This window comes from Lithobates pipiens, unplaced genomic scaffold (genome assembly GCF_037356315.1).
Source record: "Lithobates pipiens isolate NorthernLeopardFrog02 unplaced genomic scaffold, aLitPip1_a1.2 Scaffold_18, whole genome shotgun sequence".
NCBI lineage: Eukaryota > Metazoa > Chordata > Amphibia > Anura > Ranidae > Lithobates > Lithobates pipiens.
Window position 1 is genome coordinate 526,999,245 of NW_027507758.1, and position 27,060 is coordinate 527,026,304.

Genomic DNA, 27,060 nt, shown 5'->3' on the forward strand with positions numbered 1-27,060 from the left:
TGGGTACCATAGTTTTTGCAATATCACAGGCACGCACAAATTTAAAAATTGACATGTTTGGTATCTTTTTACTCAATAAAATCTCATCTTTTATATTTTTATATTTTAGACCTTGCATTCTGATGCATAGTATGCTTTAAATGATCATTCAACCCAGAGGTGATATTTTGGATAGAAATGGTTGGGTTTTATACCAGCTTCTTCAGAAAGCTTCAACATTTTCATGCAAGGTCCACTTTAAGACATTTAAATGGCAAAAGAAATTGACTGATTTCCTTAACTGAGCATGTAAATGCTGTGTTGCAGTGACTGTATACGGTTGGGTTCACTGGATACCGTGAGGTTCTTCTTACAGCTGGTTCCTCCAACGGGAATCCTGGTTAGATTGCTAGGTGAAGACTGAGACTTTCGCAATTCCTTGGAAGCCCGAGGGCTCTTGCAGGAGGAATGGACGATCAGACTTGAGCGAGAACGCAGGGACACAAGATGGCTTACTGTGATGCAGTTCAGTCCACCAATCAGTGTAACCGGAAGGACAAAGGAAACAAATGCATTGACCTAAAATGATAGAAAATAAACTTAGAATGGTCTATGGCAAAGAACAGAGGTTCCAACCTGTGTCAGTTCCTGACTCACATTCAAATACTACAAATGGTAACAGGTCATGCAAATATGAAAATAATAACATTTAAAATAGTAAAATGCAAACTGAAGTTTGTGGACCTTTGTGCTGTTCCTGGCTCAGTCTAAGCTCTCAGTGGTGAGTGGTGAGTATGATACCTCTTTTATTGCAGAGAACATCCATCTGGAATCCTTTTTGTGACTGACAAGGACTATGGAATAGTTAGAAACCCTGACAGGTTTTTTCAGTTGTTTTCCTTATGTCTTTTTGAGACATAACAAAAAGTGTAAAACTGAAAAAAATTAAAGAAGAAATTTTCCTCACCTACTGTTCAATAACAGCAAGTTTGGACTTTCCATCACTTTCTGTCCCAGTGCTAAAAAGGTTACAAATATAAATTAAGAGACAGTAATAAAGTGGGGACATAGTAATAATAAAAAGTGACTCTAACTCTTTCCTACATAGTTTCTTTAGCCCCCCCCCCCCCACACCGATTGGACTTGTCATGCGATTAAATTGTTTCAAATCGCATAACAAGTCGTACCCTATTGTCTGCAATGAAAGCAGTCAAATTGGTGCTCCATTAGTACTCCAAGTCCATCAGAGTGAAATTTGTTCTTGCAGTACTTTTTGTAAGTTCAGGAGCGGCTTGCATAGACCTCCGTGCATGAAGTCTCAGATGCCTTCCAAGTAGCACTTGAAGTAGTGGCAATTTGAAATCGTGCTACTTCAAGTCAAGTAGCACAATTTCAATATCACGATCGATATGACCAGGGGATTAGTGAAGCATTTTGATTAAAGAAGCACCGAGGCTACACACAGTTTACAGCACTGTGTTCCGGGTTCGAGCCGAGACTTTCCTGTCTCATAACTTAAACACAATAGAATCTGAGTGGTGCTCAGCCATTCATAGAAAACAATTTATTCTAGCAATGAATATAAAGCTTCCTCTGATTGGCTTAGTCAGGAAGCTTTGTATTGATTGCTAGAATACATCACCTTCTTTGAATGGCTGAGATAGACTCTACTGTGTTCCAGGTATGAGACAGGAAGGTCTCAGCTCAGACCTGGAACACAGTGCAGTATGCTGTATGTAGCCTCAGCTACATACAGTTTATACTGCACATCCAGCAGCTGCACATGTCAGTGAGGGACATAGTTCAATTCGGCCAGCTTGACCCAAACAAACTATGTAAAGTGTAACAAAAGCTGGAGTTCAGCTTTAAAGCTTGTAACTCAAAAGAAGTTAACATACTTTGGAGAAGAAGCAGAAGAGCACTTTATGGCAAACTGCACCATTTCAGCCCACTGGCCCAGGCCCAGCAATCCATGCGGTCATTAGTTATACAGATGTAGTGCCCTTCTATAGTTAGGATGTGAAATTAAATGTACTGCAGTTCTTGGCTTCACCGTGGTAATTGATTATTTTGGTCTGTTTGGGGCTTCCTGAGCTATAAATTTGATTCTTCCCACCTACCTCTGAAAGAAGTTTCTAGAGTATAGGGCAAAGTGAGTCAAATGTTTTGTGTGAATATATACCATGCCCCAGCCAATCCCTGAAAGAAGGCATCCAGAAGGTGGCTAGAGAGGTGATAAATGTTTGGGAGGTTTTGCCAGACTGTTCTTTTTCCTCCAGGGAGGGTTCCAGTTCTCGTGGGGCTTCTATCCCTATAGGCAGCTTTACTGAGACAAGAAATTTCAGTCTGCACCTCAACAGTTGCTGGGCTGAGGACCTGGAAAAGATTACTGGTGGGCACTGCACTGAAGTCCTGGTCTGGAGAATGTTGCTGTTATCTCCCTCAGTGAGGATCTACCTGTAGATGCTTGGTAGCATATAGTTTCTAGGACACTGTGAGTAAAGACCTTGCTAGAGACAAGAGCCAGAAGGGAACTAAGTACCAGAGGTTGCTAAATGGACTGTTGCTGTGAGGTCCTAGACATAATGGCCATTCTCTGTTGCCCCTGGGAAATCCGCTATTAGATTAGTGAGTTGGTTAAGTTTGTCCTCCCATTACTGTTATTGATTGTTTTGGAGTATCCAGTGACCCTGAACCCCACTCCTGTTAAAGGTCTTCAGCAATAAATATAAAAATTACATCCTCCCATACTAAGCTTGAATTGTCATTGTGCCTGGGACTGAGCTTGTGTAACTGGCAGCCTCTGTGCTGTTGAATTTTAGGAAGTGGGTCATACCAAGATAGGGTGCAACATGGGCATACAAAATAGAACATTTCCACACACACTGCAGTAAGAAAGAAGAAATTGGACCCAGTTAGAAATCTGGCCTTTTAGTTTCATTTTTTTATGTATCCAGTAATTAGTTAAAAGGTAAAAGAAAATTGGTTGCAATTGGTTATTGGAGTTCATGCATCCTTGTTGCCCTTTGGACTATCATATTTATTAGGCTATTTTCTGCAATTAACACTAACTTTTTTTCTACTCTGACTGGAGGACAGTTTTTTTCACACAAACATTATTAAAAACTGGCATGAATGAGGCAGCTGGTGCAGTAATTAATTCTGCACTTAGGAAGGTTATGTGTCATATTTGCACATAAAAAAGCTCTTCAGCCATCTGAATTTATTAAAAAAGAAGTAGGGATTAGAATTGAATCTCCAGAGATAGCTTGTAGGGGAAGTAGTAGAAATGGTGATTCCTCTGCCTTATGCCAGTCACCTGCTACAGTGACATCGAGGAAAAGGCACAGACGTGCAATCTGTATCCATGCATTATCTCCTTCCTACTGACAGCAGCAAGAATGGCCACAATCTGCCATCACAATTGAATATGCAGTTCAGTTATGGTCAACAATCCTCAGTAAAGATGCTGTTGGATTAGAAAGAGTTCAGCGAAGGGCAAGGAAATTAATAAGGAGGATGGAGGATCTCAGCAATGAGGATCGATTAAATACATTGCAGTTATTGACTGGAGAAGTATGGGAATTCAAATAAATTGGATTTTTATATACAGCTTACCTGTAAAATCCTTTTCTTGAGAGTACATCACGGGACACAGGAGCTTCATTACATAGTGGGTTATATAGGCACCTCTGGTGATTGGGCACTGGTTGACCCTAATTAAGGAGAATTCCTCCCCTATATAACCCTTCCCATATGGGAGGCACCTCAGTTTTGTAGCAAAGCAATAAGAAACCACGTAAAACCCAAGAGGGGCGGGAGCCCTGTGTCCCGTGATGTACTCTCAAGAAAAGGATTTTACAGGTAAGCTGTATATAAAAATCCCATTTTCTTGATCATACATCACGGGACACAGGAGCTTCATTACATAGTGGGATGTCCCAAAGCAATGCTCAGATTGAGGGGAGGGAGACACAGATCATAATTATAGACCGCCAGGGACCGGAGGACCTAAACTGCAGCCTGCAGTACACTGCGCCCGAAGGCGATATCCTCTTGCCCTCTGACATCCACCTGATAGAATCTGGTGAATGTGTGGACTGATGACCAAGTTGCAGCCTTACAGATCTGAGCCAGGGAGGCCTGGTGATGCACTGCCCAAGAAGCACTTACAGCCCTCGATGAGTGCGTTTTCCCTTGAAAAGGAGGAATCTTCCCCTTTACATTATAGGCCTGAGAAATAACCTGTCTAATCCACCTTGAGAGAGTGGATTTTGACGCCTTCTGGCCCTTCCTGGGGCCTTCCGGCAAAATAAACAAGCAATCAGTTTTCCTTATCCGAGCAGTTGCTTGAAGATATATGCTGATTGCTCTAACCACATCCAAAGTGTCCAAAGATCCTTCTTCTGCGGACTGTGGGTCCGGAAAAAAGGATGGTAGGATTACGTCTTGATTCAAATAGAATCCTGAAACCACCTTAGGTAGAAATGACCTGTTGGGACGCATGACCACCCGGTCCTTATGAATAATTAGATACGGCTCCTTGCTGGAAAGAGCTGCTAGCTCTGATACTCTTCTAGCCGTAGATATGGCTACCAAGAAGACTAATTTTTTAGTCAGGAGAACTAATGAATCCAGATGCAAAGGTTCAAATGGTTGCCCCTGCAAAGCCGAGAGGACCAAATTCAGATCCCATGGGCATACCGGAGGTTTGACTGGCGGCCTTATCCGCATAGCCCCCTGGATGAAAGCCCGCACCAAGGAATGTGATGCAAGTGGCTTCTGAAAAAAACACTGACAGGGCCGAAATCTGCACCTTGATAGTGCTCACGGCCAAATTCATTTCTAGGATGCCATTTCCTGAGTTCACACCAGGAAACATATGCCCTCCAGATTTTGTAATAAATAAGCCTGGAGGCCGTCTTTCTGGCATTGACCAGAGTAGAAAGGACTGGCCCCGAAAAGGCCACGGTCTCTCAGAATGTGGGTCTCAGCAGCCAAACCGTCAAATTCAGACTGCGTAAAGCAGGATGGTAGATTGGACCCTGTGAGAGCAGGTCTGGCCGGAGAGGGAGGATCCATGGCCTGCCTACTGCCAACTTCATGATCTCCGCGTACCATGGTCGCCTGGGCCACCAAAAGGACCGACTTTGTCTCCCTCTTGACTCTTCCCAGGAACCGCGACAGAAGCGGGCTCAGGGGGAAGGCATAGATCAGATTGTACTGATCCCAGGGAACTGTCAGAGCATCTGACCCCTGAGAAAGAGAATCTCTTGTCCTTGACACAAAATTGTCCAGTTTCCTGTTGAACCTGGATGCAAACAGATCTACGTCTGAAGTACCCCACCTGTGACATATGTTCCGAAACACGTCGGGGTGCAGAGCCCATTCTCCTGGGCACAACTGCTGGTGGCTCAGAAAATCCGCCTGCCAATTTTACAATCCTGGAATGAAGACTGCAGAAAGACACAGAACATGCTTTTCTGCCCAGACAAGTATGCGATTCACCTCTTTTGGGGCCACCAGACTCCTGGTACCGCCCTGGTGATTGATATAAGCCACTGTTGTGGCACTGTAGGACTGAACCCAAACTGGGAGACCTCGTACTCTGTAAGACCACTTTATGAGAGCCATATAAACTGCCCGGATCTCCAAGATATTTATGGGCAATAGCTTCTCGATCGCAGACCATTTCCCCTGCGAGCACTTCTCCTCCAATACTGCTCCCCAGTCTGACAGGCTGGCATCTGTTGTGATAATCTTCCATGGAAGAGGAAGAAAAGTTTTGCCCTTCAGCAAATTCTTGGTTTGTAAACCACCAGACGAGACTTTGCGTGTCCCTGGGGATAGACACATAGGAAGATCCAAGGCTTGGGGCTTTCTGTTCCAAGCCGCAAGGATGCATCTTTGCAGAGGCCTTGAGTGGAACTGGGCGAATGGGACGGCCTCGAAGGAGGCGACCATTTTCCCTAACAGTCTCATGCACAACTGAATGGGGGAAGATCTTCTGCCCAGAATTAGGCGCACCAGATCCCCAATGGCCAAGGCCTTTGGCCTTGGAAGAAACACCTTGCCCTGAGCGGTGTCGATGATTATGCCCAGGTATTCCAACCTGGTGGCAGGCTGTAGGGATGACCTTTCTAGGTTTATGATCCAACCTAGGCGTTCCAGGTGTTCTAGCATTCTAGTGACGCTGTGGTTCAGGAACGCTGCTGTTTTCTCTATGAGAAGCAAATCGTCTAGATAAGCCACGACAGCTATACCCTGAGCTCTTAGGTTTGCTAAGAGAGGGTCCAGAATCTTTGTGAAGATTAGAGGGGCCGTAGCAAGCCCGAACGGCAAGGCCACAAATTGAAAATGGCACCGCTCTACCGCGAACCTTAGAAATTTTGGGTGTGCGGGAAAATTTGGCACATGGAGATATGCATCTTTTATACCTATTGATGCCATAACTCTCCCCCTTGCAGGGAGGAGACCACAGTGCGGATTGACTGCATTCGGAAGGACCGGATGCGTAAAAACCTGATCAGATCCTTCAGATCTAAGATAGGTCTGACACTTCCATTTGGCTTTGGAATGGTGATTTGAGTAAAACCCTGAACCCTGTTCTTTTGGGTCCACTTCTACTATCACCCCTTGGGATAGTAAGTGATCTAAGGCCTGAAATAGCGGTTTTTGCTTTACTGGATCCTTGGGGATCCTTGACCTTAGAAAGCGAGAAGGTGGAATCTCCTGAAACTCTAGCCTGTAGCCCAGAGATACCGAAGAGATCAACCACTTGTCCCGGATCTCTTACCGCCAGGCTCCTGCAAATCGCAGGAGCCTTCCCCCCACACGGCCGAGCGGGGGCGCCCCTTCACAAGGAAGCTTTTGGGCTCTGCTTGGCAGGCTTTCACCCCCAAGTCTTTTCCTGTCCCTAGGCTCGGCCTTGAGCCTTTCCTGTAGAGGAGGGATGAGAAGGCCGTCGCCACTGCTTAGAGCTTGATGCTCCGGGAGAGAGAGCACGCCTGAATGAAGGACGCTTGCTCCTTTTGACTGGAAGGAGAGTAGATTTACCCCCTGAAATTTTTTGGACGAATTTGTCTAATTCTTCTCCAAACAAACGTTCCCCTTTAAACGGGAACCCAATCAAATGCTTCTTGCATGACAGCTCAGCTGCCCAATTGTTTAGCCATAGGGCCCTTTGCATGTGTACCAACATGAGGGACAAACTTGATGCTTGTTGGACAGAATCCAAAATCGCATCAATCATGAAACACAGAATATGAGGCAGTTCTGCATAATTTTCTACTTCCTCACTGGGAAGGAGCCCAAGCATCTGCTTAACCTGTTCCTTGAGGAACTGACACAACCCCACGGCTGCGACTGTAGGTTGCACCACAGCGCCAGTCATGGAAAAGGAGGCTTTTAATAAGGTTTCCAGCTTCTTATCAGTTGGATCCTTAAATACCTGCACATTATCCAAGGGACAAGTTAGGTTTTTATTCATGCAAGAAACAGCCGCATCAACAGATGGGACCCCCCACTTCTTGGCGACACTTTCCTCCAGAGGATAATGCATAGAAAACCTTTTAGGAGGAGCAAACAGTTTATCGGGATGTCCCCAATCCTTATACAACAATTCATCCATTAAGGGATGGATTGGAAAGGAATAGGCAGTCTGTGGGGCTTTCCTGACTCCCAGGGAAGAAACAGAGGACGTAGCGACTTCAGCAGCAGGCATTCTGAATGTGGTACGCACCAATTCAGTATAATACTGCACCTGTTTTCTGAGCGCCTGGGAGGAGGGGACTCTCTCCTCTTCCTCTGATTCATCCAACTGCTCATGATCCCTGTCCCCAGATAGGGATCTCTCCTCTTTTTCAGAAGAATCATCTGAGAGAGGAATTTCAGCAGAGGGAGGGGATCTACCCCTTTTCCTGCTATCTTTCAGGGAAGCAGAAATAAAATTCATGATTCTCCCTTCAAAACCCTCCAATGTAGCCCTAAGGGAGTCCTCAGTGATATAAACCGGGGCTGACACATTAGGAGAGGCTGCAAAATCTGACAGGTGCACTGACTTGTCTTGAGAGGCTGGCTCCAGTCTTGCAGGGGGGGATGGTAACTTACAGGCACTTTTAGAACCCCTGGACCTAGGCGGTGATTTACCAGTGCCTTAGCTACCTCCCCCCGAGACCCTCTTACGAGGAGACATAGTCCTAAGCTACAAAGCAGAGGTACTAGTACAAGTGCAATCACTGTTGTGCTTAAAGTCTCACAATAAATATAAATGCTTAAACTGCACAACCTGGTGCTGAGTAGGTGTCTAAGGTTTGCCTGGATCCAATCCCCACGGGTGCTTACTGCCCACAGCTCCTGTGTCTCCACTTACAGCCCCCTGATGCTCTGGGCTTTTTTAAAACTGCCGCCTGGCGCCTGCGCAGTTCAGCGCCATGCACACCAATGCAACCACACTCCCCCTCCTCCATAAGGCCAGGAATGCGCCCGGCGTGCGTGCCGGGATCCAGGGGGGGGGGGAAGGAGAACTCCACCGGAGCTGCGTGGGACCCCCAGACTACGTGGGACCCCTGTGTTACCTTGTTGTGGCAGGGATTGCAGTGGAGACGTGAGACAGCTGGAGAACCAGGCTTCACTGAGCATGTGTACTGAAACGCATGTAAGTATGCATCAAGCTGCTCTTACTCCCTTTAGTGGTGGAAACCAGGTAAGACATACAACTACTCACAATGAAGAAATCCATCATATAATAATATATATAGGATTAACTTCCCTTACCTGTCCCCGCCGCAGGAATTGCTGAACCAGACAAATTCCAGCCTTCACCCATCACGGCGGGCAGTGTTAGCCAACCTTCAGGTTTATCTGGGGCTCTTTCTCAGAAGAGCCTCCTACCTGGACCATGTAAAAAGCTCTGCCAGAAACTTTCATGCGCTCGGTGTAAACAGTACACCAAGTCTGGTTTTCCCAGAGCCCAGTCTTCCAAAGGAGAGGACTTACAGGCCAAACCTCGCTTCTTCGGCTGACGAGGCCCAGGTACCATACTATCTTGGGAGTCAAATATCGGCCCAAGGTATGGATCCGGTTTGTTGTAGCCCTTAGGCCCCTGCAGGGACCTGCATAGAGCTAAAGTTTTACATGACCAACCACCATAGACACTGGCGAAAAAACTGAGGTGCCTCCCATATGGGAGGGGTTATATAGGGGATGAATTTTCCTTAATTGGGGTCAACCAGTGTCCAATCACCAGAGTGCCTATATAACCCACTATGTAATGAAGCTCCTGTGTCCCGTGATGTATGATCAAGAAAATAAATATTTATACTTACCTAGGTGGATGCAGCATTGGTCCGATGCTGCATCTATCCCCTGCCGGGAAAGTTCTTCCTCTTAGCACAAGGGAGTTAGAGGGAGAGCACCTCTGTCTAGATATACAGTATGCCTGCCAGCTGGGGGCCATACCAGCAGAGATCCAAGCCTGAGACTGGGAGTGATGACACCCAGGGGTAGCGCTGCACCACCCACATCACAACACCTGCACTGTTGCAGCAGGGAGACTGAAGCATCCACTCACCATCCACTTCCCACCACTCATCACTATAGGCTTTCAGGGAGATACTGAGGGTGCCCTTCTTCTACAGTGAGAGGTCACTGCAACATCCCAGGGGCTGATGAGAGGGCTTTTCACCCATAGCTGATCCTGCTAGCAAGGACTAAGTTACTGAGAGCAGGACACCAAGTGTACCCAATCTATATCACACTCCATACCGCACTGACTCTAAACCTAGACTGCACCTATATCAACCCTATACTGCATTGTACTGAACCTTTACCGCATCTGAACCACATCTACCTTGCATCTGTACCAAGACTGTCCTGTACCTATATTTTAGGGAGATTACCCGGGACTGTCGTTAAGTTCAATGATGCTCTTAAAGGGCCACAATGATAGCTGTGAGAAGAACATCTTTTGTTCCCCTGCCCTTTCCGCTACCATCCTCCTTTTTTTCGTACACTGCATACCTAGTTGATCTAGAACTAGCATCAACAATATAAATGCACTCTGGCAGTATAGTTCCAGCACTCGGTAGATTAAACTTTGCCACTGCACTTGAGGTGGCCTTGCTACTGTTTATGCTGAACTGAATGCCAAATGTCCTCTTATGCCTAGTCCTTACTGTTAATCACATTGTGTGCTACATTGTTATTACCATTGTTAATCCATTTTATGCATGCATAGTTACCAACCCTATTGGGTGATAGTATATTCAGTTTGCCTTTACTAGCTAGTTTAGTGCCTGTTTTCTTTAATAAAGCACTACTATTGGGTGTTAAGTATTATTTTCAGTGATTTCCTGTGATATTTTATGTTTGTACACTAAACCTGGTGTGTCAGAAGGGCTGAGGTTCTTGAGAAGGTTAAGGCAAAGAACACATGACCCATCCTATCCAGTGGCTCCTACGGCATTAGCACTATGGGGGATATGATTACAATGTACAAATGATGAGGTAGAGGTAGCTGAATAAGCAATTTGCAGCTAGTAGAGCAGCCCTGTATTGTTAGAACAGGCCTGTTGGCAGCCGGGCAAGAACCTAATAGCACATAGTTTTTCCTGAAGACCCAGCTACTATGAGGAGTCCCTTTCCAATGCCTACCAGAGTATTCCAGTTCTAGTAGAGTGGCCCTTTGTCCTTGGATCCCTCCAGATATTCACATGGATTTCACTGAAAGGGAAAATGTTTGGGATAATCACAAGTAGTTCTCTGTGTTCTGAACTGTTCCAGTGAAGTAGTGACTGTCAGGTAGATTCTCAGTTGCTAAAAAGTCTGATAGAGACTATGCTATGAAACCACATTACCCCAACTGAGGCATAGAGACAATGCTGTGAAAAGTCAATGTTTCTGCAGCTTTCATAATAAGTTTCATATTATGATGCAATGTATATATATGCTTTGCCATTCTTAGTCTGTTTTGCATGATTATTTCAACTTTACAACTCTTCAGTTAGTTGTACTTTACAGTTACCCCCTGTCGGATCATTCTGTCAATTATGTATTCTGTTATAGCCGTTTGATTTTTCTGTCTGGAATGGGAAAACTGAGAATTATTAGATGCACTTGAGCCTCAAATGACCTTATTTTGGGTATCAGAAACGGAAATCGTGTTGCCAAGCTTGTAAGTCATTGCAATGCCATCGTTTTTGCATACCAACACAAAATTTCCCCAGTGCTCCATCCAGTTAATCAGCACATAAAGCTTAATTAAACTGTATCTACCAGTTTAGATGAAAACAGAAGTTGTGTACATTTGCAAATATATGTTAAGCCACACTGCTGCACCAAGGAACCTCAGCAAAATGTGTTCCCCAATTCTAAGTGATAAGAACCTGACATTAAATAGCAATGCCTACATCGAGAGCAGGCTTACCTTGTGGAGCTAGCCTTATCCTTATTCAAGGCACAGCAAAACACTAGAAGTCTGGGATCACTTAGGGCAGCTGAAATCCCCCAGAGTATTGCACCAAACAAAGCAAAAATAGCAGGCACTGAAATTAAATTTCAAATAGCAAAGGGAAGGTACTTATTTTTTGATTCTGGATGAAATAAATGCAAGACTGCTCTTTGTGATTATTTACAAGGATTTGTGATCTGATTCTACAAGCAGAATATCTACTACAGTGGTAGACAACCTTGGCCCTCGAGCTGTGGTGAAACTACAAATCCCATCATGCCTCTGCCTCTAGGAGTCATGCCTGTAATTGTCAGGGTCTTGCAATGTCTCATGGGACTTGTAGTTTCAAAACAGCTGGAGGGCCAAGGTTGCCTACCAGTTGCGTAACTAGAACCTTCAGGGCCCCGATGCAGGAAACCTTGGAGGGCCCCCCCGACCTCCAGACAGGGCTCTTTTCTCCGAGCCCGATGGTGGAACACCAGGGCCCAGTCCCCAGTGGGTGGCTGCATATAAAGGAACCAATTTAAAAAACATAAATTAAAGCCACTGTGCCCATCAAATGCCACCACTGTGCCCATCAAACTCTGCCGCTGTGCCCATCAAACTCGGCCGCTGTGCCCATCAAACTCTGCCGCTGTGCCCATCAAATGCCACCGCTGTGCCCATCAAATGCGCCACACCACAGGGACTGGTGAGAGGGCACTGCCCATTGTTCACACTGCTAGCGCAAACTGGCTTACTGGAGGACATTAAGTAGACTGCATCTATACCACACCTGTACCACACTTATACTGCATAATGGTTTGCTAAAGCTTTCAATAAATACAATATAAATTCAATAAATACACAAATGCTTTGTAACCACTTTAAGACTGGGCCTCTTTTTAGGTGTAGTGTTTTTCTAACATCCTAGAGAATAAAATGGCAGTCATTGCAATACTTTCTGTCACACAGTATTTGCTCAGTGGTTTTACAAGCGCACTTTATTAAAAAAAAATAATAAACTTTTGAATAAAAAAAAAAAGGCAACGGTAAAGTTAGGCCAATTTTTTTATATTGTGAAATATAATGTTACGCTGAAGAAAAGCATCCCTACAACATGATGCTGCCACCACCATGTTTCACAGTGGGGATGGTGTGTTCAGGGTGATGTGCAGTGTTAGTTTTCCGCCACACATATCGCTTTGCTTTTAGGCCAAAAAGTTCAATTTTGGTCTCATCTGACCAGAGCCCCTTCTTCCACATGTTTGCTGTGTTCCCCACATGGCTTCTCGCAAACTGCAAATGGGACTTATGGCTTTCCTTCAACAATGGCTTTCTTCTTGCCACTCTTCCATAAAGGCCAGATTTGTGGAGTGTATGACTAATAGTTGTACTGTGATCAGATTCTCCCACCTGAGATGTGGATCTCTGCAGCTCCTCCAGAGTTACCATGGGCCTCATGGATGCTTCTCTGATTAATGCTCTCCTTGCCAGGCCTGTGAGTTTAGGTGGACTGCCATGTCTTGGTAGGTTTACAGTTGTGCCATACTCTTCCCATTATTGCATAATGCATTGAACAGTGCTCAGTGAGATGTTCAAAGCTTGGGATATTTTTTTATAGAAAGAAAAAGAACTGCGCTAGCCACAAAATACCCAATATGATTAGGGTATATGAAAGTGCCAGACCCGCACTGTGGGTTTTAGTATCTAGTGTCTCAAAAGACCACCTCCAAGCGTGATATAAACCATATACAGATAAATGCAATTAAATTCAAAGAACAAAAAAAATTGAATGTGTATCAATAATGTGAATTCCCCGAGCTCAATATATGTGTATCAAACTCTGTGTATAAACCCCTAAACCATGAGGTTAAGAATATAAAGCATATATATTCACTCTTAAGCATAAATGACCTATCGAAAAAATATAATAAATCTGTGTTCAGAAACACTCTATGTAATGTCCATATATCAAAAATGAAAAGTTAAATTAAAATAAAAATAGAAAGTAAATGTCCATATAGTGAATGAACACCAGTGGTACAAAACTTCAAATGAGGTACGGCAGTAAAGAAAAGTTCCAAACGGCTAAACTCCAAATACACGAATTGAAAATCTTCTCCAAAGATGTGGTGTGCTTATCCCATCACCGAAATAAATGAATCAGCTCCTTACCAGATCCAGACGACCCCCCGCTACAGAGGGTCACCACAAGCAGTAGCAGTCAAAAGGGTATCCGGATAGCGCCTCCTCCTCAGATGGTCACGAATCTTCCACGCGATGGGGCTATGGCTGTTACTCACTCCCAACTCGACGTGGTGTCACATAAGGGAAAACATAGGCTCCAGATAGTGTAAAACCAAATGACTTTAATTCTTAAAAGCGAACGTAAACACTTACATAAAAGACTTTAAAAGCAGGTTCAAAACAAAGACGTGCACCGGCCGGATACACGCCAACGCAAAGACCAACCCGTCCTTCCTGGTCCACAAAAAACGAACACGACTTGGGGTGACGTCGACACGTTCGCACCGCCCTACGCGTTTCGTAATAATTTACGTCGTCCAGGGATATTTTTTTATAACCTAACCCTGCTTTAAACGTCTCCCCAACTTTATCCCTGACCTGTCTAATGTGTTCCTTGGCCTTCATGATGCTGTTTGTTTACTACGCTTCTCAAACAAACCTCCGCGGGCTTCACAGAACAGATGTATTTATACTGAGATTAAATTACACACAAGTGGACTCTATTTACTAATTAGGTGACTTCTGAAGGCAATTGGTTTTACTAGATTTTAGTTAGGCGTATCAGAGTAAAGGGGGCTGAATACAAATGCACGCCACACTTTTCAGATATTTATTTGTAAAAAAAATTTAAAACCATTTATCATTTTCCTTACACTTCAAAATTATGTGCCACTTTATGTTGGTCTATCACATGAAATCCCAATAAAATACATTTATGTCGTTGGTTGTAACAAGACAAGATTTGGAAAATGTCAAGGGTTGTGAATACATTTTCAAGGCACTGTATATGATGCACTATCCTGACCACTCTGTATGGTGGGAGTGCAACATTAAGGAGTGTGCAAAGTACATAACAACATAAAAAGTTTGGCAGTCAGGAGTATGTAATGAACAGCACAGCTAATTGAATAGTGCTTATTGAATCTGCCTGCAGCCATTTGCTGTCAACCACAAGGGAGGCAGACCTGATGACTAGTCTCAGAGTTTCCCATCAGGTCCTGTGCACCCTACAACAAAACTCCTCATCTGCTGTGCCTGTATGTGTGATGGAGACAGTGACCTGAGAATAAGGTCACAACCCTGAGCTACACTGAGGATGGAGTGTCTGGTATAGACTCCTGCTGGCCACCTCATATGACAAAATCACGTACCTGTTTCCGACCGGTACGTGAATCTGTTACAGGCACCAGCATTTGCAATGCATAGATAAAATGGAATTCTAAATAATGTCTACAGCGCTCTTCATGAAATCCAGAGAGTGGGAGGCAGGATTTGGAATTTAAGTTATGGGCCCACACGTGGGCACCCTCAGAATGGCGGTACCCACCTAGGTGCACCACTGCTTTATGTTATGAAGTATCACTTCTTTTAACATGTCAAAGTATGCTTATGTTCCAGCATTAAAAATGAGCTGCTTTATTTTGTAAAGTGCACTACTCTGTTAATATTCAAGTTAAAAGCGCCAGAAGCTTTTTTAGAGGTATTAAAACATCCGAATTTATAGTTAACAGGGCAGCCATCAGAAATTTTGGGGCCCCTTACACAGCTTTAGACCTGAGCCCTCTGCCCCCCCCCCCGAGCCTGACCGCCAACATTCCCCAAGGCTTGCCTTTGGGCCATCCTACCAAATCCGCACATCGGCCACCTCACCTGTACGCACTCAGCCCCCCCCCAAACCTGTATATTTGTCAGCTCCCCTCACACCTGTATATATGTCAGCCCCCCACACACACCTGTACATATGACAGCCCCCCCCCCACACACACCTGTATATTTGTCCCCCCCCCACACCTGTATATATGGCAGCCCCCCTCACACACACCTGTATATATGTCAGCCCCCCATACACACACACCCCTGTATATATAGCAGCCCCCCACACAGACCTGTATATATGTCAGCTCCCCATACACACATGCACCTATATATATGGCAGCCCCCATGCACCTGTATACATGTCAGCGCCCCCTCCACACACTTGTATATATATGTCAGTGCCCCCACACACCTGTATATATATGTCAGTGCCCCCCACACACACCTGTGTATATTATGTCAGTCACCCCTCCACACACCTGTATATATGTCTGCGCCCCCCCCCCCCCCACACACACCTGTATATATGTCAGAACCCCCCCACACACACACCTATATATACGTCAGCGCCCCCCAAACACACCTGTATATATGTCATCCACCCCCCACACATGTATACATGGCAGCCAAACACACACACAGCTGTATATATGGCAGCCCCAAATACACAAATCTGTACACACACAAGCCTCTTGCCCCTCCCTGTATACAAACATCTCCCCTCCCATTCCTTAACAGCCCCTACTTGTAACTTCCTACCTGGTCCCAGCTTGTATTTACAAAGCTGACATATTGCTGAGAAGCATAGTACAGGCAGATCACTGTCACAAGAGGGGTGCACATGCACATAGTAGTCATAGGTGGCAGTAAAGTGCACAATGTCTAAAATTAATGACACAAGAACTGCAGAAACTGTGAGATCGCTTCTACACTGCACAGCACGTATCCCCTTCACCCGTCCTGCATTCTTCTGGCCCAGACGGGCCCCTTACAGTTGTAACGGCTGTACCCCCCTGATGGCAGCTCTGATAGTAAATCTCTACAGGTAATTGGCAATTCCTAGAATAGTTTAAAGCTGTTATTCCTTTTCAAGTGGTCTCAAGTGAGGAATCGCTGCAGTCTGGTTTTGTTCACTTGAGTAAAGAATGTTTATTGTTGTTCAACTTGTCCTGTTCTCAAGTTACTTGAGGACAAGCTTAAAGGGTTGCAATGCATGTATGGCATTGGAGAAGCATCACTTTTAAGTTGGAGTGTTGCCTTAGCACCAGCCTTGTGATAAATGGCAGCCTCAGTCCACCTTTGGAGGCACTAGCAAGTGGGGGTCCCCACATGGGTGCAGTATGCCCCACTCACAGGCCTCCCTAAAGATTTGAGACTCCTTAAAGCTGCTCTCTCCTTATATTCCTCTTGAAATCAAATTGAACAACATTTCTTTTTCTCTGGAATTTCAAAAATCCGGCAAAATTACATGGTGGATCATGGAGGGATTACGTAGGGTATAATGCCCTGTACACGCGACCGGTTTTTCCCGCCGCAATAAACTCTGAAGGTTTTTCAGACGGAGTTCCGACGGAATTCCACTCAAGCTGTCATGCATACACATGGTCACACCAAAGTCTGACCGTCAAGAACGCGGAGACATACAAAACGTATGATGGGACTAGAAAACGGAAGTTCAATAGCCAGTAGCCAAAAGCTTCCGTCTTGTAGTTGCTTAAGAGCATGCGTAGTTTTTGGTACGTCGGAACAGCATACAGACGAGCAGTTTTCCCGATAGGAAATGGTTCAGTCGGAAAAAAATAGAACATGTTCTCTTTCTAGGTCCATCAGAGTTTTCGACGTAAAAAGTCAAATGGGGCATACACACAGTCGCAATATACGATGAAAAATTCCCATTGGACTTTTTCTGTCGGAAATTCCGCTCGTGTGTACGGCGCATAAGATATAATAATTATACAGGGGGCTGTGATTTCCCCTCTCTGTAATCTACCCACCATGCCCAAATGATTCTGCAACTTCCATCTTAAATTACACTGAATCCCCAATGGCCCTTACTCCTTTCAAACATAAATTCCTCCATGATTCCTTATCTAAAGGTATTTTCCTTACAGGATATAGCTCCCTGCTGGAGACTGACTCCCAATATCCCCTGCCATAATTTTCTCTCTTATGCCTGGTAATTATGCTGGATTATAAATAGAGGTGTAGAGGGATGATCTACCGTGGTTCTCAAATCATAATTACCTCTGCCCTGAATTTGGATTTTTTTTCTTTGCATGTTGCATAGCGCTATATATACACTTCAGAGTCTCTTTGTGTTTACATGTATCAAGGTTGCAAATCTTTTTCAATAAAACCTATTGAAACATAAAACATGGCCAAAATGCTTAATTTCACAATGTGCATCAACGATGAATTATACATTGGGATATTTTAAAAATGAGCCTAACTTGACATCAAGTCCTCAGAAGTTTTGCTAAACAACATGCATAGAAATTAAAGGTGTATCTTGGAGTTTGTGGATAATATTTACACTGTTCTGTGTACATGCAGAGTGCATGGTAATGCACACTGGCGGTGTGAATGGGCCTCAGAGTTTCTCTTTGCCCTTCACACTAAATTACATTGCATAGATGCAAACAAGCCATACAGGAAAGAATGTTTTTTTTTATTACATGCAGTTTGATGCAGCAAAATGCAAGGGTTTTGCTGTTCTAAAAATGCCAAATGTGAATAGGCAATAATTTGATTTCCTTGGAAACTCTTGAACTGGTCACAAACAAAAACTTAAGATGATAAATTGGTAACAAGCTTTAAAGTGAATATTTACATGTGTCATGCCCACATGGCTGTTCATCACTTCTTTATGCATCCAAGCTTTGTGAAAGAATGTTCCACTTCCAGAAGAGTTGGATGCCAGTGTCCATTGTTCTCCATGGTTTCTTCCACCAGTGACTACATTACTGCAGGACACAAGGACTGGTGAAAGAATCCACTCAGCCCAGAAGTGTACCAGATGCAGAAGATCTTTCAGCAAGCCTAGACCTATGAGAGCCATCTTAACTGGTTCGACACAAGTCGATCTGACTTTGAAACAAGTTCCTGCACTACTTTGATCTGACTTGGACACGATTTCAGTAAGTCACATCCAAGTCGGAACATCGGGGACTTGTGCTCTGAGGATCTTAAAGAGGAACCCCACGCCAAAATAAAAAAACAGCATGGGGTCCCCCCAAAATCCATACCAGACCCTTGTCCAAGCATGCAGCCCGGCAGGTCAGAAAAGAGGGGGGTGAGCGCCCCCCCATCAGGACCATACCAGGTCACATGCGCTCAACATGGAGTGATGGGTACTTTTAGGCAGGGAGGGCTCTGTGCCCCCCCACCCCAAAACACCTTGTCTCCATGATGATGCGGCCAAGGGCCTCTTCTCAACAACCCTGAGTGGTAGTTGTGGGGGTCTGTGGGCAGGGGGCTTATCGCAATTTGGAAGTCCCCTTTAACAAGGGAGCCCCCAGATCCCAGCCCACCCATGTGAATGAGTATGTTCTTTTTTTTTATATGAAGAATGTCACCCATCGTAGCTCTGTGTCTTCTCCCTCTGGTGATGTCTTCTCCCTGCGGTTCTTCTCCTTCTGCTGCTGATGTCTTCTTCCACCAGTTCTTCTCCCTAAACTGCTGATGTCCAGGGGCATATTGGGATGGTGACATTATAAGGGGGTGAGGTCTCTGAATGACATCAGCAGATGGTAACAGCCCATGTCTATACAAGAAATGGCAGACAGTGGAAGCTGACAACAGCAGGAGCTAGCATCAAGAGAACAACCAGCAGAAAAAACAAAGAAAGGAGACACTTTGTCAAAAACATGTGTATTGTTTTTATTTATTTTTTACACTTGTTTGGTGAATGGGTAAGGGTACAATGTACCCCATACTCATTCACATAGAGAGGGCTAGATCTGGGGGCTCTGACCCTTGGTAAAGGGTGCTTCCAGATTCTGGTAAGCCCCCTGCCTGCAGACCCCCACAACCACCACCCATGTTGAGGACATGTGGCCTGGGAGGGTCCCCCCCTCCTGACGCCTCCTGACCTGCTGGTCTGCATGCTCGGATAGGTTTCTTTCAATGGATATTGCTCTCTATTTACAGGAAGGCATCTAAACGTTAGGATATAAAATATGTAAGAGAGCTGTTTTAATTGCCAAACGATTTCGATCTCTGCCTATCCAGATCTAAAATCTATACAGCCTTACCAAGATTCAAACAGATGACTATGGAATAAAGAAATGGCCACTCTTCATCCACAGTCCATTGATCCAACAATGAAACAGCACCCACAGACTGATGAGGTCCTCTCTACTCACTCTGTTGTCTTTTGCTACTAAGATGCTCAATGTCAGCATATGTGCATGTATCACAGCAGATTGGTTTCCAGTGCTGCATTTCATGGTCCCAGGCTGAATGCCCCCACACAGGGGATTCCAAATAAAATTCAGGTCATTATACTGCTTGCATTAAAATATATTTAAAGTATATGTTCAGCCAAAGGTTTTTAAAATTAGTATTGGATAGAATTTGGGAGGATTAGAACCCCCATTGGTTTTTATGGCTGTCTGGGTCTTCATTAAAGCAATTTTTTCCCAGTTACTGTCATGATGACAGCAGTTTTACCAGTGAGGAAATAAGGGAAAACCTCCAAAAGGGACACAGAGAGAAATAATAATAATAATAATAATAATAAAAAAAAGCTAAAGAAGAAAATGGGAAATTAAGACAGGGGGTTTACTTAAAAGGACATTTGCATTGCCATTTGTCCAGCAAATCTGCAAAAATGAATGTTCCTTAAACAATTTTCTCCTCTGAACAAGCGTTCTTTTATTATGGACAATACCTCATTATGGCCACTAGATGCAGCTGATGACCATAACAAATAAATTCAATTTTGTAACTTTTTAACAAGAACTGCAATGTAACAATTCTTTAGAATTTTCAAGGGTTACATTGTTTGGCCAATTTCCTCAAGTGTTATTTTTAGAATTGTTACATTGTATCTCATTATAAAGCCCCGATCTATGTTCCTCAGCCATTATGTTGTACTTTACTACAGCTTAGAATAAAAGAACATTCCTTCAGAATAAAATATGAAGTGGTTCTCCTGTGCTGCTGAATTCCCCCCTTTTATTGATGCAGGCAGCCAGCACTGATATGTGAGTCACACTTCAAAACCTTTACAACCCCTTAAGTATGGCTGTACCTAATCCTTTCCCCCTCTATATAAATATAACATATACAATCCAATTATATAAATCAATAACTATTTTCAGTGCACTGTGTTTTTTCCAACCACCTATACAAAACCAGAAATTCATTAATATAGAGGTATGAATTTGTGCTTGGCATATTGCACTGAAAAGAATTATTCATTTTTATATGTTTGTATATTTGGATGTATATGTTTTTCATATTTATTTAGAGGAGGCAAAAGACTAGGTAGCGCTGCATTTAGGTTATGATTCGTTCAGAATAGAAAATAGCAACATTCAATTTTGTCCAATTAGTACAGAATGTACATGTAGATTCGCTGGACAAATGGCTATGCCAATTTTTTTTATAGAAACATCCCCAAGGGTTAAAGATCTTAAATCTTTACTGATATATTAGTTAGCATTTAGTTATTAGTTAGATATTACACAGCAAAAAAAAAAAAAAAAATGTGAGACCACCAATGTTCCAGAAACACTATGGTCCCCTTCCTCAGGGGGACAGACCAGGTTCTGTTACTGTTAGAAATATGACAGACCCATGTCCTAAGCAGTGCCGAAACAAGGTCATCTATAGCCCGGAGCAAACATGCCATAATGCACCCCCCAAGATGTATAAGCATTATGTGTCAGCATAACCCCCCCCCCCAATTTTTTTTAAAACATTGAGCACTAATCTGCAGTCTTAGCTCATCCCCCTAGCACAAATGCCCCTCCCAAAAATAAAAATAAATCACCCCTCCTAGCACAAATCCTCTACCCTTCAGATCCCTTAAATTTCCTTTCCAAGTACACATCCTCTCCTTCCCCCACTCCAAACGCTCCCTCCAAGCACAAATACTCCCCAATCATCCACAAAAATCCCTGCCCCTCCAAAAAAAGAAATTCCCTTCCTAGCACAAGTCTGCTCCGTTCACACTAGCTGATTTCAAAGTTGGCCAATTTTCACTGCAACTTTGAAGTTACTTTGATAAGACTTCCACACTGTCTGGCATTGAAGCTGTGTCAAAGTTGGACCAAAGTAGTGCAGGAACCTTTTCGGAAGTCAAAGTGACTTCAGTAGTGTCAATTGGAACACTCTCATAGAGATGCATGGAATTTCTCGTGTCCTGCGCCTTTGGGTCTCTAAGTCACAGAAGTATGAGTCTTCTCCTCCCCACCCTACCATATCACCTCTTCTAGCATAAACCTCCCAAAATCTTCCTTCCTAGTACAAATCATCCTCCTCGATCCCCACTCCCAATACAAATCTTTCTAAATCACCACTCCTAGTCTTCCCCCTCCCATATTTCCTCTCCTAGAACAATTCTTACCCTGTTGCCCCATATTTCCCCTCCCAACACAAATTCTTCCCCCTCAATCTTCTTGTGGCATTCCCTGTCCCAACCCTTCAGCCATTCCCTGTCCCAACCATGGTTCTGGGCATACTTCCCTGAATGTACAGGGCCCTAAATGCGAGTACCACTTAGTACAGTGCCCAGCCACATCAGACCACTTTGGACGCTGCACCTGTGCCTCCCAAGCACCCAAAAATACACATGGGCCAAGCCAGTGTGCATAAGGTCTAAAATGTAAGGAAGTTGTACTGTGGTGGTAGGTAGGTTGGGACACCACTATGTACCACACTGTGTTCTGTGCATTACTGTGCGTTACATTTATTACACTTATATTGCAATGCAATTGTGGTACTGGGCCCTGAAAATAATTGTACAGAGATTGTACAGTTTCGATTTATGTATGTGTACAAATTACCCATTCAAATTAATTTCCAAGTTTTAGAAACAGCATGTTGTGAGCTGAATGTCAATTTTCCAATAAAGGAAAACATAATTCTACATTTGAGGTTTTAGTATTGTAAAGTACATAAAAATCACTGTGTTCAGAAAAACAAAATCAATGCCTAGTTATACTTTGCATCAAATCCCCTGCTTTGCCTATGTCAACAAATTATCAATAATTGGATATCTTGTTACAATTACACAGCTAGCTAAGATATTATGTAGACAATACAAAGAAAGCAAAAACATTGCTAGAAAAATAAAATTGAGCAAGTGAGAAGCAAGGAGAAATGTAAAACACAAAAAGAACTTCAATACCAGGCACTTATACACCTTCCTGCCCAGACCAATTTTCAGCTTTCAGCACTGTCGCACTTTGAATGACAATTGCGTGGTCAAACAACAATGTACCCAAACTAAATTTTTTGCTTTTTGTTCCCACAAATAGAGCTTTCTTTTGGTGGTATTTGATCACCACTGGGATTTTTATTTTATGCTAAACAAGTAAAAAAGAAAATGACAGAAAATTTTGAAAAAAAAAAATAATTTTTTGTTTCTGTTACAAAACTTTGTAAATAAGTAAGTTTTCTCCATCGCTTATTGTCACTAGTGGGGCTGAACTGACGGGCACTGATAAGGTGGCACCAATGAGGTGGCACTGATAGTCACTGATGATGGGCACTACTATGCGGCACTGATGGGGCACTGATAGGTGGGACTGATATGCAGCACTGATGGGTACACATAGGTGGCACTGATGGGCACTGAAATGCGGCATGTATGGGCACTGATAGGTGGCACGGATTGGAACTGCTAGTTGGCACAGATGGGCACTGATAGGTGGCATGGATGGGTACTGATAGAGATACTGATGTACACTTATTGATGGAACGGATGGATGCCAACCAGTGATGCCCATTGTAGCCACTGATTGGCAACCATTGTGGGCACTGATTGGCATCCCTGGTGGTCTAGGGTGGCAGACCTGGTGGTGACATCCCTGGTGGTCCTAGTGGCGTCCCTGGTGGTCCAGTGTGGGCATCCTCGGGGGGGGGGGGGGGGGGGGGAGGGGGCTGCACTGATAATCAATCGGCTCTCCTCTAGTCACGTTTGACAGACACAAGTGAGGAAAAGCTTATCAAAGGCTCTTCCTGTTTACACTGTAATCAGCCATGATTGGACACGGCTGATCACGTGGTAAAGAGACTCTTTACCTAGATCGGTGTTGTGGTGTGTCAGACTGACACCTGGGGGCGCGCAGCAGCTTGATATTCTGCTGGACATCATATGACACCTGGTCAGGATATTGAAACCACTTTGCTGCCATCATTTTGCTATATGGCGGGCAGCAAGTAGTTACGGTGAATATATTAGACGAAAAAGTGAAGAAAGTTTGAGGAAAAGAGGAGAAAGAGGAAAGGGTATAAAAATATGGGAAAAAGGGGGAAAAAGAGAGAGAGAAAAAGAGAGAGAGAAAGAAAAGAGAGGAAAGAGGAGAAAGAGAGAGAGAAGAGAGAGAGAAGGAGAGAGGGGAGAGATAGAGGAGAGAGAAGAGAGAGTGAGAGAGGAGAGATTGAGAGAGAGAGGAGAAGAAAAAGAAGAGACAGAGAGAGAGTGAGAGTGAGAGCGATATGTGACAGCGTGTCACAGACTGAGAGGGACATGAAAAAAGGATTTAAAAAACCTTTACATAGACTTATGCCCATTCCCCTTTATATTACCCATTACCACCCCCACCCCTTTTTTTTTCTATACAAACTCAACTGCTTTGGCAATGCTAACATGTATTTGGTCCTGTCAATAAAGCTTATTTGAAAAGTTGAGAGAAGAGAAAAAAGAGATGAGGAGAGGGGAGAGAGAGAGAAGAAGAAAGAGAGAAGAGAGAAGAGGGAAGAAAGAAGAGGGAAGAAGAAAGAGAGAAGAAGAGAAGAGAGAAGAAGAGAAGAAGAGAAGAGAGAAGAGAGAAGAGGAGAAGAAGAGAAGATAGAAGAAGAGAAGAGAGAAGAAGAAAGAAGAGAAGAAGAAAGAGAGAAGAGAGAAGAAGAAAGAGAGAGAGAGAGAGAGAGAGAGAGAGAGGAGAGAAGAGAGGAGAGGAGAGGAGAGTATGTGTAAAGGAGATAGAGAATGTAAGTGGTGGAGTTCTCTTTCCCTACCTCAGTCTTATATTCTCTTCCTTTATCCCACTTATTTCTCTTTCTCTATCTCACCTTAGTCTTCCCTTGTATCAAACCTTTTTTTCTTTTTCCTTCCATCTCTCCATTTGTCCCTCCTTTTGTCCTTTTCTGTTCTTTCTAGTTCTCTTTTTTTCATTTTCTCTATTTCTGTTTCATTTTCAAGTTCTTCCCCTTTCTATTCTTTTATTCTTTATCTTTTTCTTTTATTCTCTATCTTTTTCCTTCTATCAGAGATCAGAAATAGAACAAAAACAAGATAGAGAGAGAAGGAAAGGATAGAAAGGAAAGAACTGAGTGAGACAGAAATAGAGAAAGGGAAAAAAGGAGAACTAGAAATAACAGAAAAGGACAGAAGGAGGAAAAAATTGAGAGATTGAAGGAAAAAGAAAAGAAAAGTTGGATACAAGGGAAGACTAAAGTGAGAAAGAGAAATATGTGGGATAAAGGAAGAGAATATAATAAGACTGCATTCGGGAAAGAGAAAAAACACAGAAATAGGGGTTACGAGACATAGAAAAGGGAGAAGGTGGAAAATATGAGAGGTAGAAGGAAAAAGGAGCAGAGAAAGAAAGATGGACAAAGGGGGGAGAAGAGGGTAAGGCTGAAATTGAGTAATAGAGCAGGATGGAGATAATGAGATAGACATAGAGAAAGGGTGAAGAAGGCAAAAAATGAGGGGGGATAGATTAGATACAAATAGAGAAAGGGATCAAGAGAAAAAAGGGATAGACTATAGTGAGAAATAAAGAAAATGAACAAAAAACAACTAACTAGTAGGGATTTGAGTCACGGAAAAGGGAAATGGAGGAAAAAGAGTGAGAAGAAAAACCAGATGGAGAAAGAAAGAAAGAAAGAAAGAAAGAAAGAAAGAAAGAAAGAAAGAAAGAAAGAAAGAAAGAAAGAAAGAAAGAAAGAAAGAACGATAGAAAATGGGAAAATACAGAGACAGAAATGAAGAAATAGAGTAAGGTGGATAAAAGGGGGAGAATAAAGGAAGGCAGAAATAGAAGAACTGGAATAATACAGGGAAAAGGGAAAATGAGAAACAAGAGCTAGAAAAAGAAAGATGGTAAATGGAGGGATAGAAGTGGAAGGATAGAGTGTGATAGAAACAGAGAAAGAGAAAGGAGAAGGATGGGTGGGGGGAGGAGGAAAATCAGAGAACTGGAGAGGATCTGAGTCACAGAAAAGGGAGACGAGCAGCAGACAACTTGAGACAGTAGCACACCTGTTGCTGAGCGTTCAATAGACAATATTACCTGGATGAAGATCTTCAGAGTAGCTGTAGACACCAGCCTAGTGCAGATGAGTGAAGAGGGATCAGGCTCTCCATCTGGGCTCAGGTTCTCATACTTGATCCCCATTATAAAAGCCATGGGCAGGGCAAAGATTAGGGAAGAGACCCATATGGCAGCCAGAATCTTCTTAGTCCTCATTTTGGACATGACCCTCTTAGCCCTCATGGGGTGGCAGATGGCCAGGTACCTCTCACAGCTCAGGCTTGCGATATTCAGCACAGTGGCATAGGAACAGATGTCACGGAAGAAATAGTAACCTCTGCACACCGCATCCCCAAACACCCAGGGGTAGTGAAACCAGATGAAGTTGTACAACTCTATGGGGATGCTGATCACCAGAATAAGGATGTCAGATAGTGCCAGGCTTACAAGGTGGTAATGCACTGTGCCCTGCAAGCTGTGCAAGCTCTGCTTCTTCAGCACCAGCTGGATGGTCAGCACGTTGCCGGTTGTGCCCACCAGGAAGATGAGGATGTACAAAACAGTGATGAAGACCTTAGATAATAAGTTAGTGTTTACCCCCAGTGGGTGAGATGAGTCTCTGGTGGCATTTGGCACCTCTAATCCCCAGGTGAAATTCTGTAGTGCCAGCATCCTCAGTGTCTTCCAGATCCACACACATACACTGTTGGATGAAGCTCTGGCAATGTTAGTCCTCCTCCAGCTGTAGACCCCACGTCACTCCATGCCCTCCAGACAGGGTGCTGGTGTATATAAAGCACTCAATGAATCATGCCACTTATTAATTAAAGCACCATACCTGCTGACTTCTCCAAGGGCTGCAATGCCTGTGCAATCATGCCAGCCAGTTTATAATGATTCCCATAATAACAGCAGCTCCTGATCCAAATGCTGGCTCATATTTAGCGATCCAAAGTAAATGCAGAGTACATTCATAATAATACTGAAGGATGACATATTCTGATATCCAGCAGGCACACATATTAAATCTTTCTCCAGGAGCTGTATGTAGGGTAGGCAGACTGATTGCTAGAAAGCTGGGGACCTTTTAGCCCTTGTGCTATAATAATGCAGGCTGACAATAAAAGAGGCAATTACATCTGATGTGGTTCCCCTGGTTAGAAAAGCAGATTATAAAGAGAACAATAAATAATCAATTGTAAATGGTGAGTGCTGGGGACATTTATCAGAAATTTGAGCCTTGCTTGTTAAATGCTGATTGTAATTAAATGCTAATCCGTTTGATACATGTCAGAATTTATAGGTGCGTTTTTAGTAATGACTGTAGAAGGTGACAGGGCAGGTGCTTAGAGGTCGGATATGGCTTCTCATCAG

At 43.7% G+C, this 27,060-nt stretch overlaps 1 protein-coding gene across 1 annotated transcript in view; it reads right to left on the bottom strand.

Annotated features, from left to right (window-relative positions):
• NTSR2 (neurotensin receptor 2) overlaps positions 1-26,772 on the bottom strand; it is a 70,948-nt gene extending 44,176 nt beyond the window's left edge. The window contains exons 1-2 of the mRNA XM_077488800.1: positions 25,726-26,772; positions 282-558 (exon numbers count right to left, since the gene is read on the bottom strand). Coding sequence (XP_077344926.1) covers positions 282-558; positions 25,726-26,358 — 910 coding nt within the window. The 5' untranslated portion in view covers positions 26,359-26,772. The remainder of the gene's footprint in view (positions 1-281; positions 559-25,725) is intronic.
• Between the last annotated feature and the right edge of the window lie 288 nt (positions 26,773-27,060).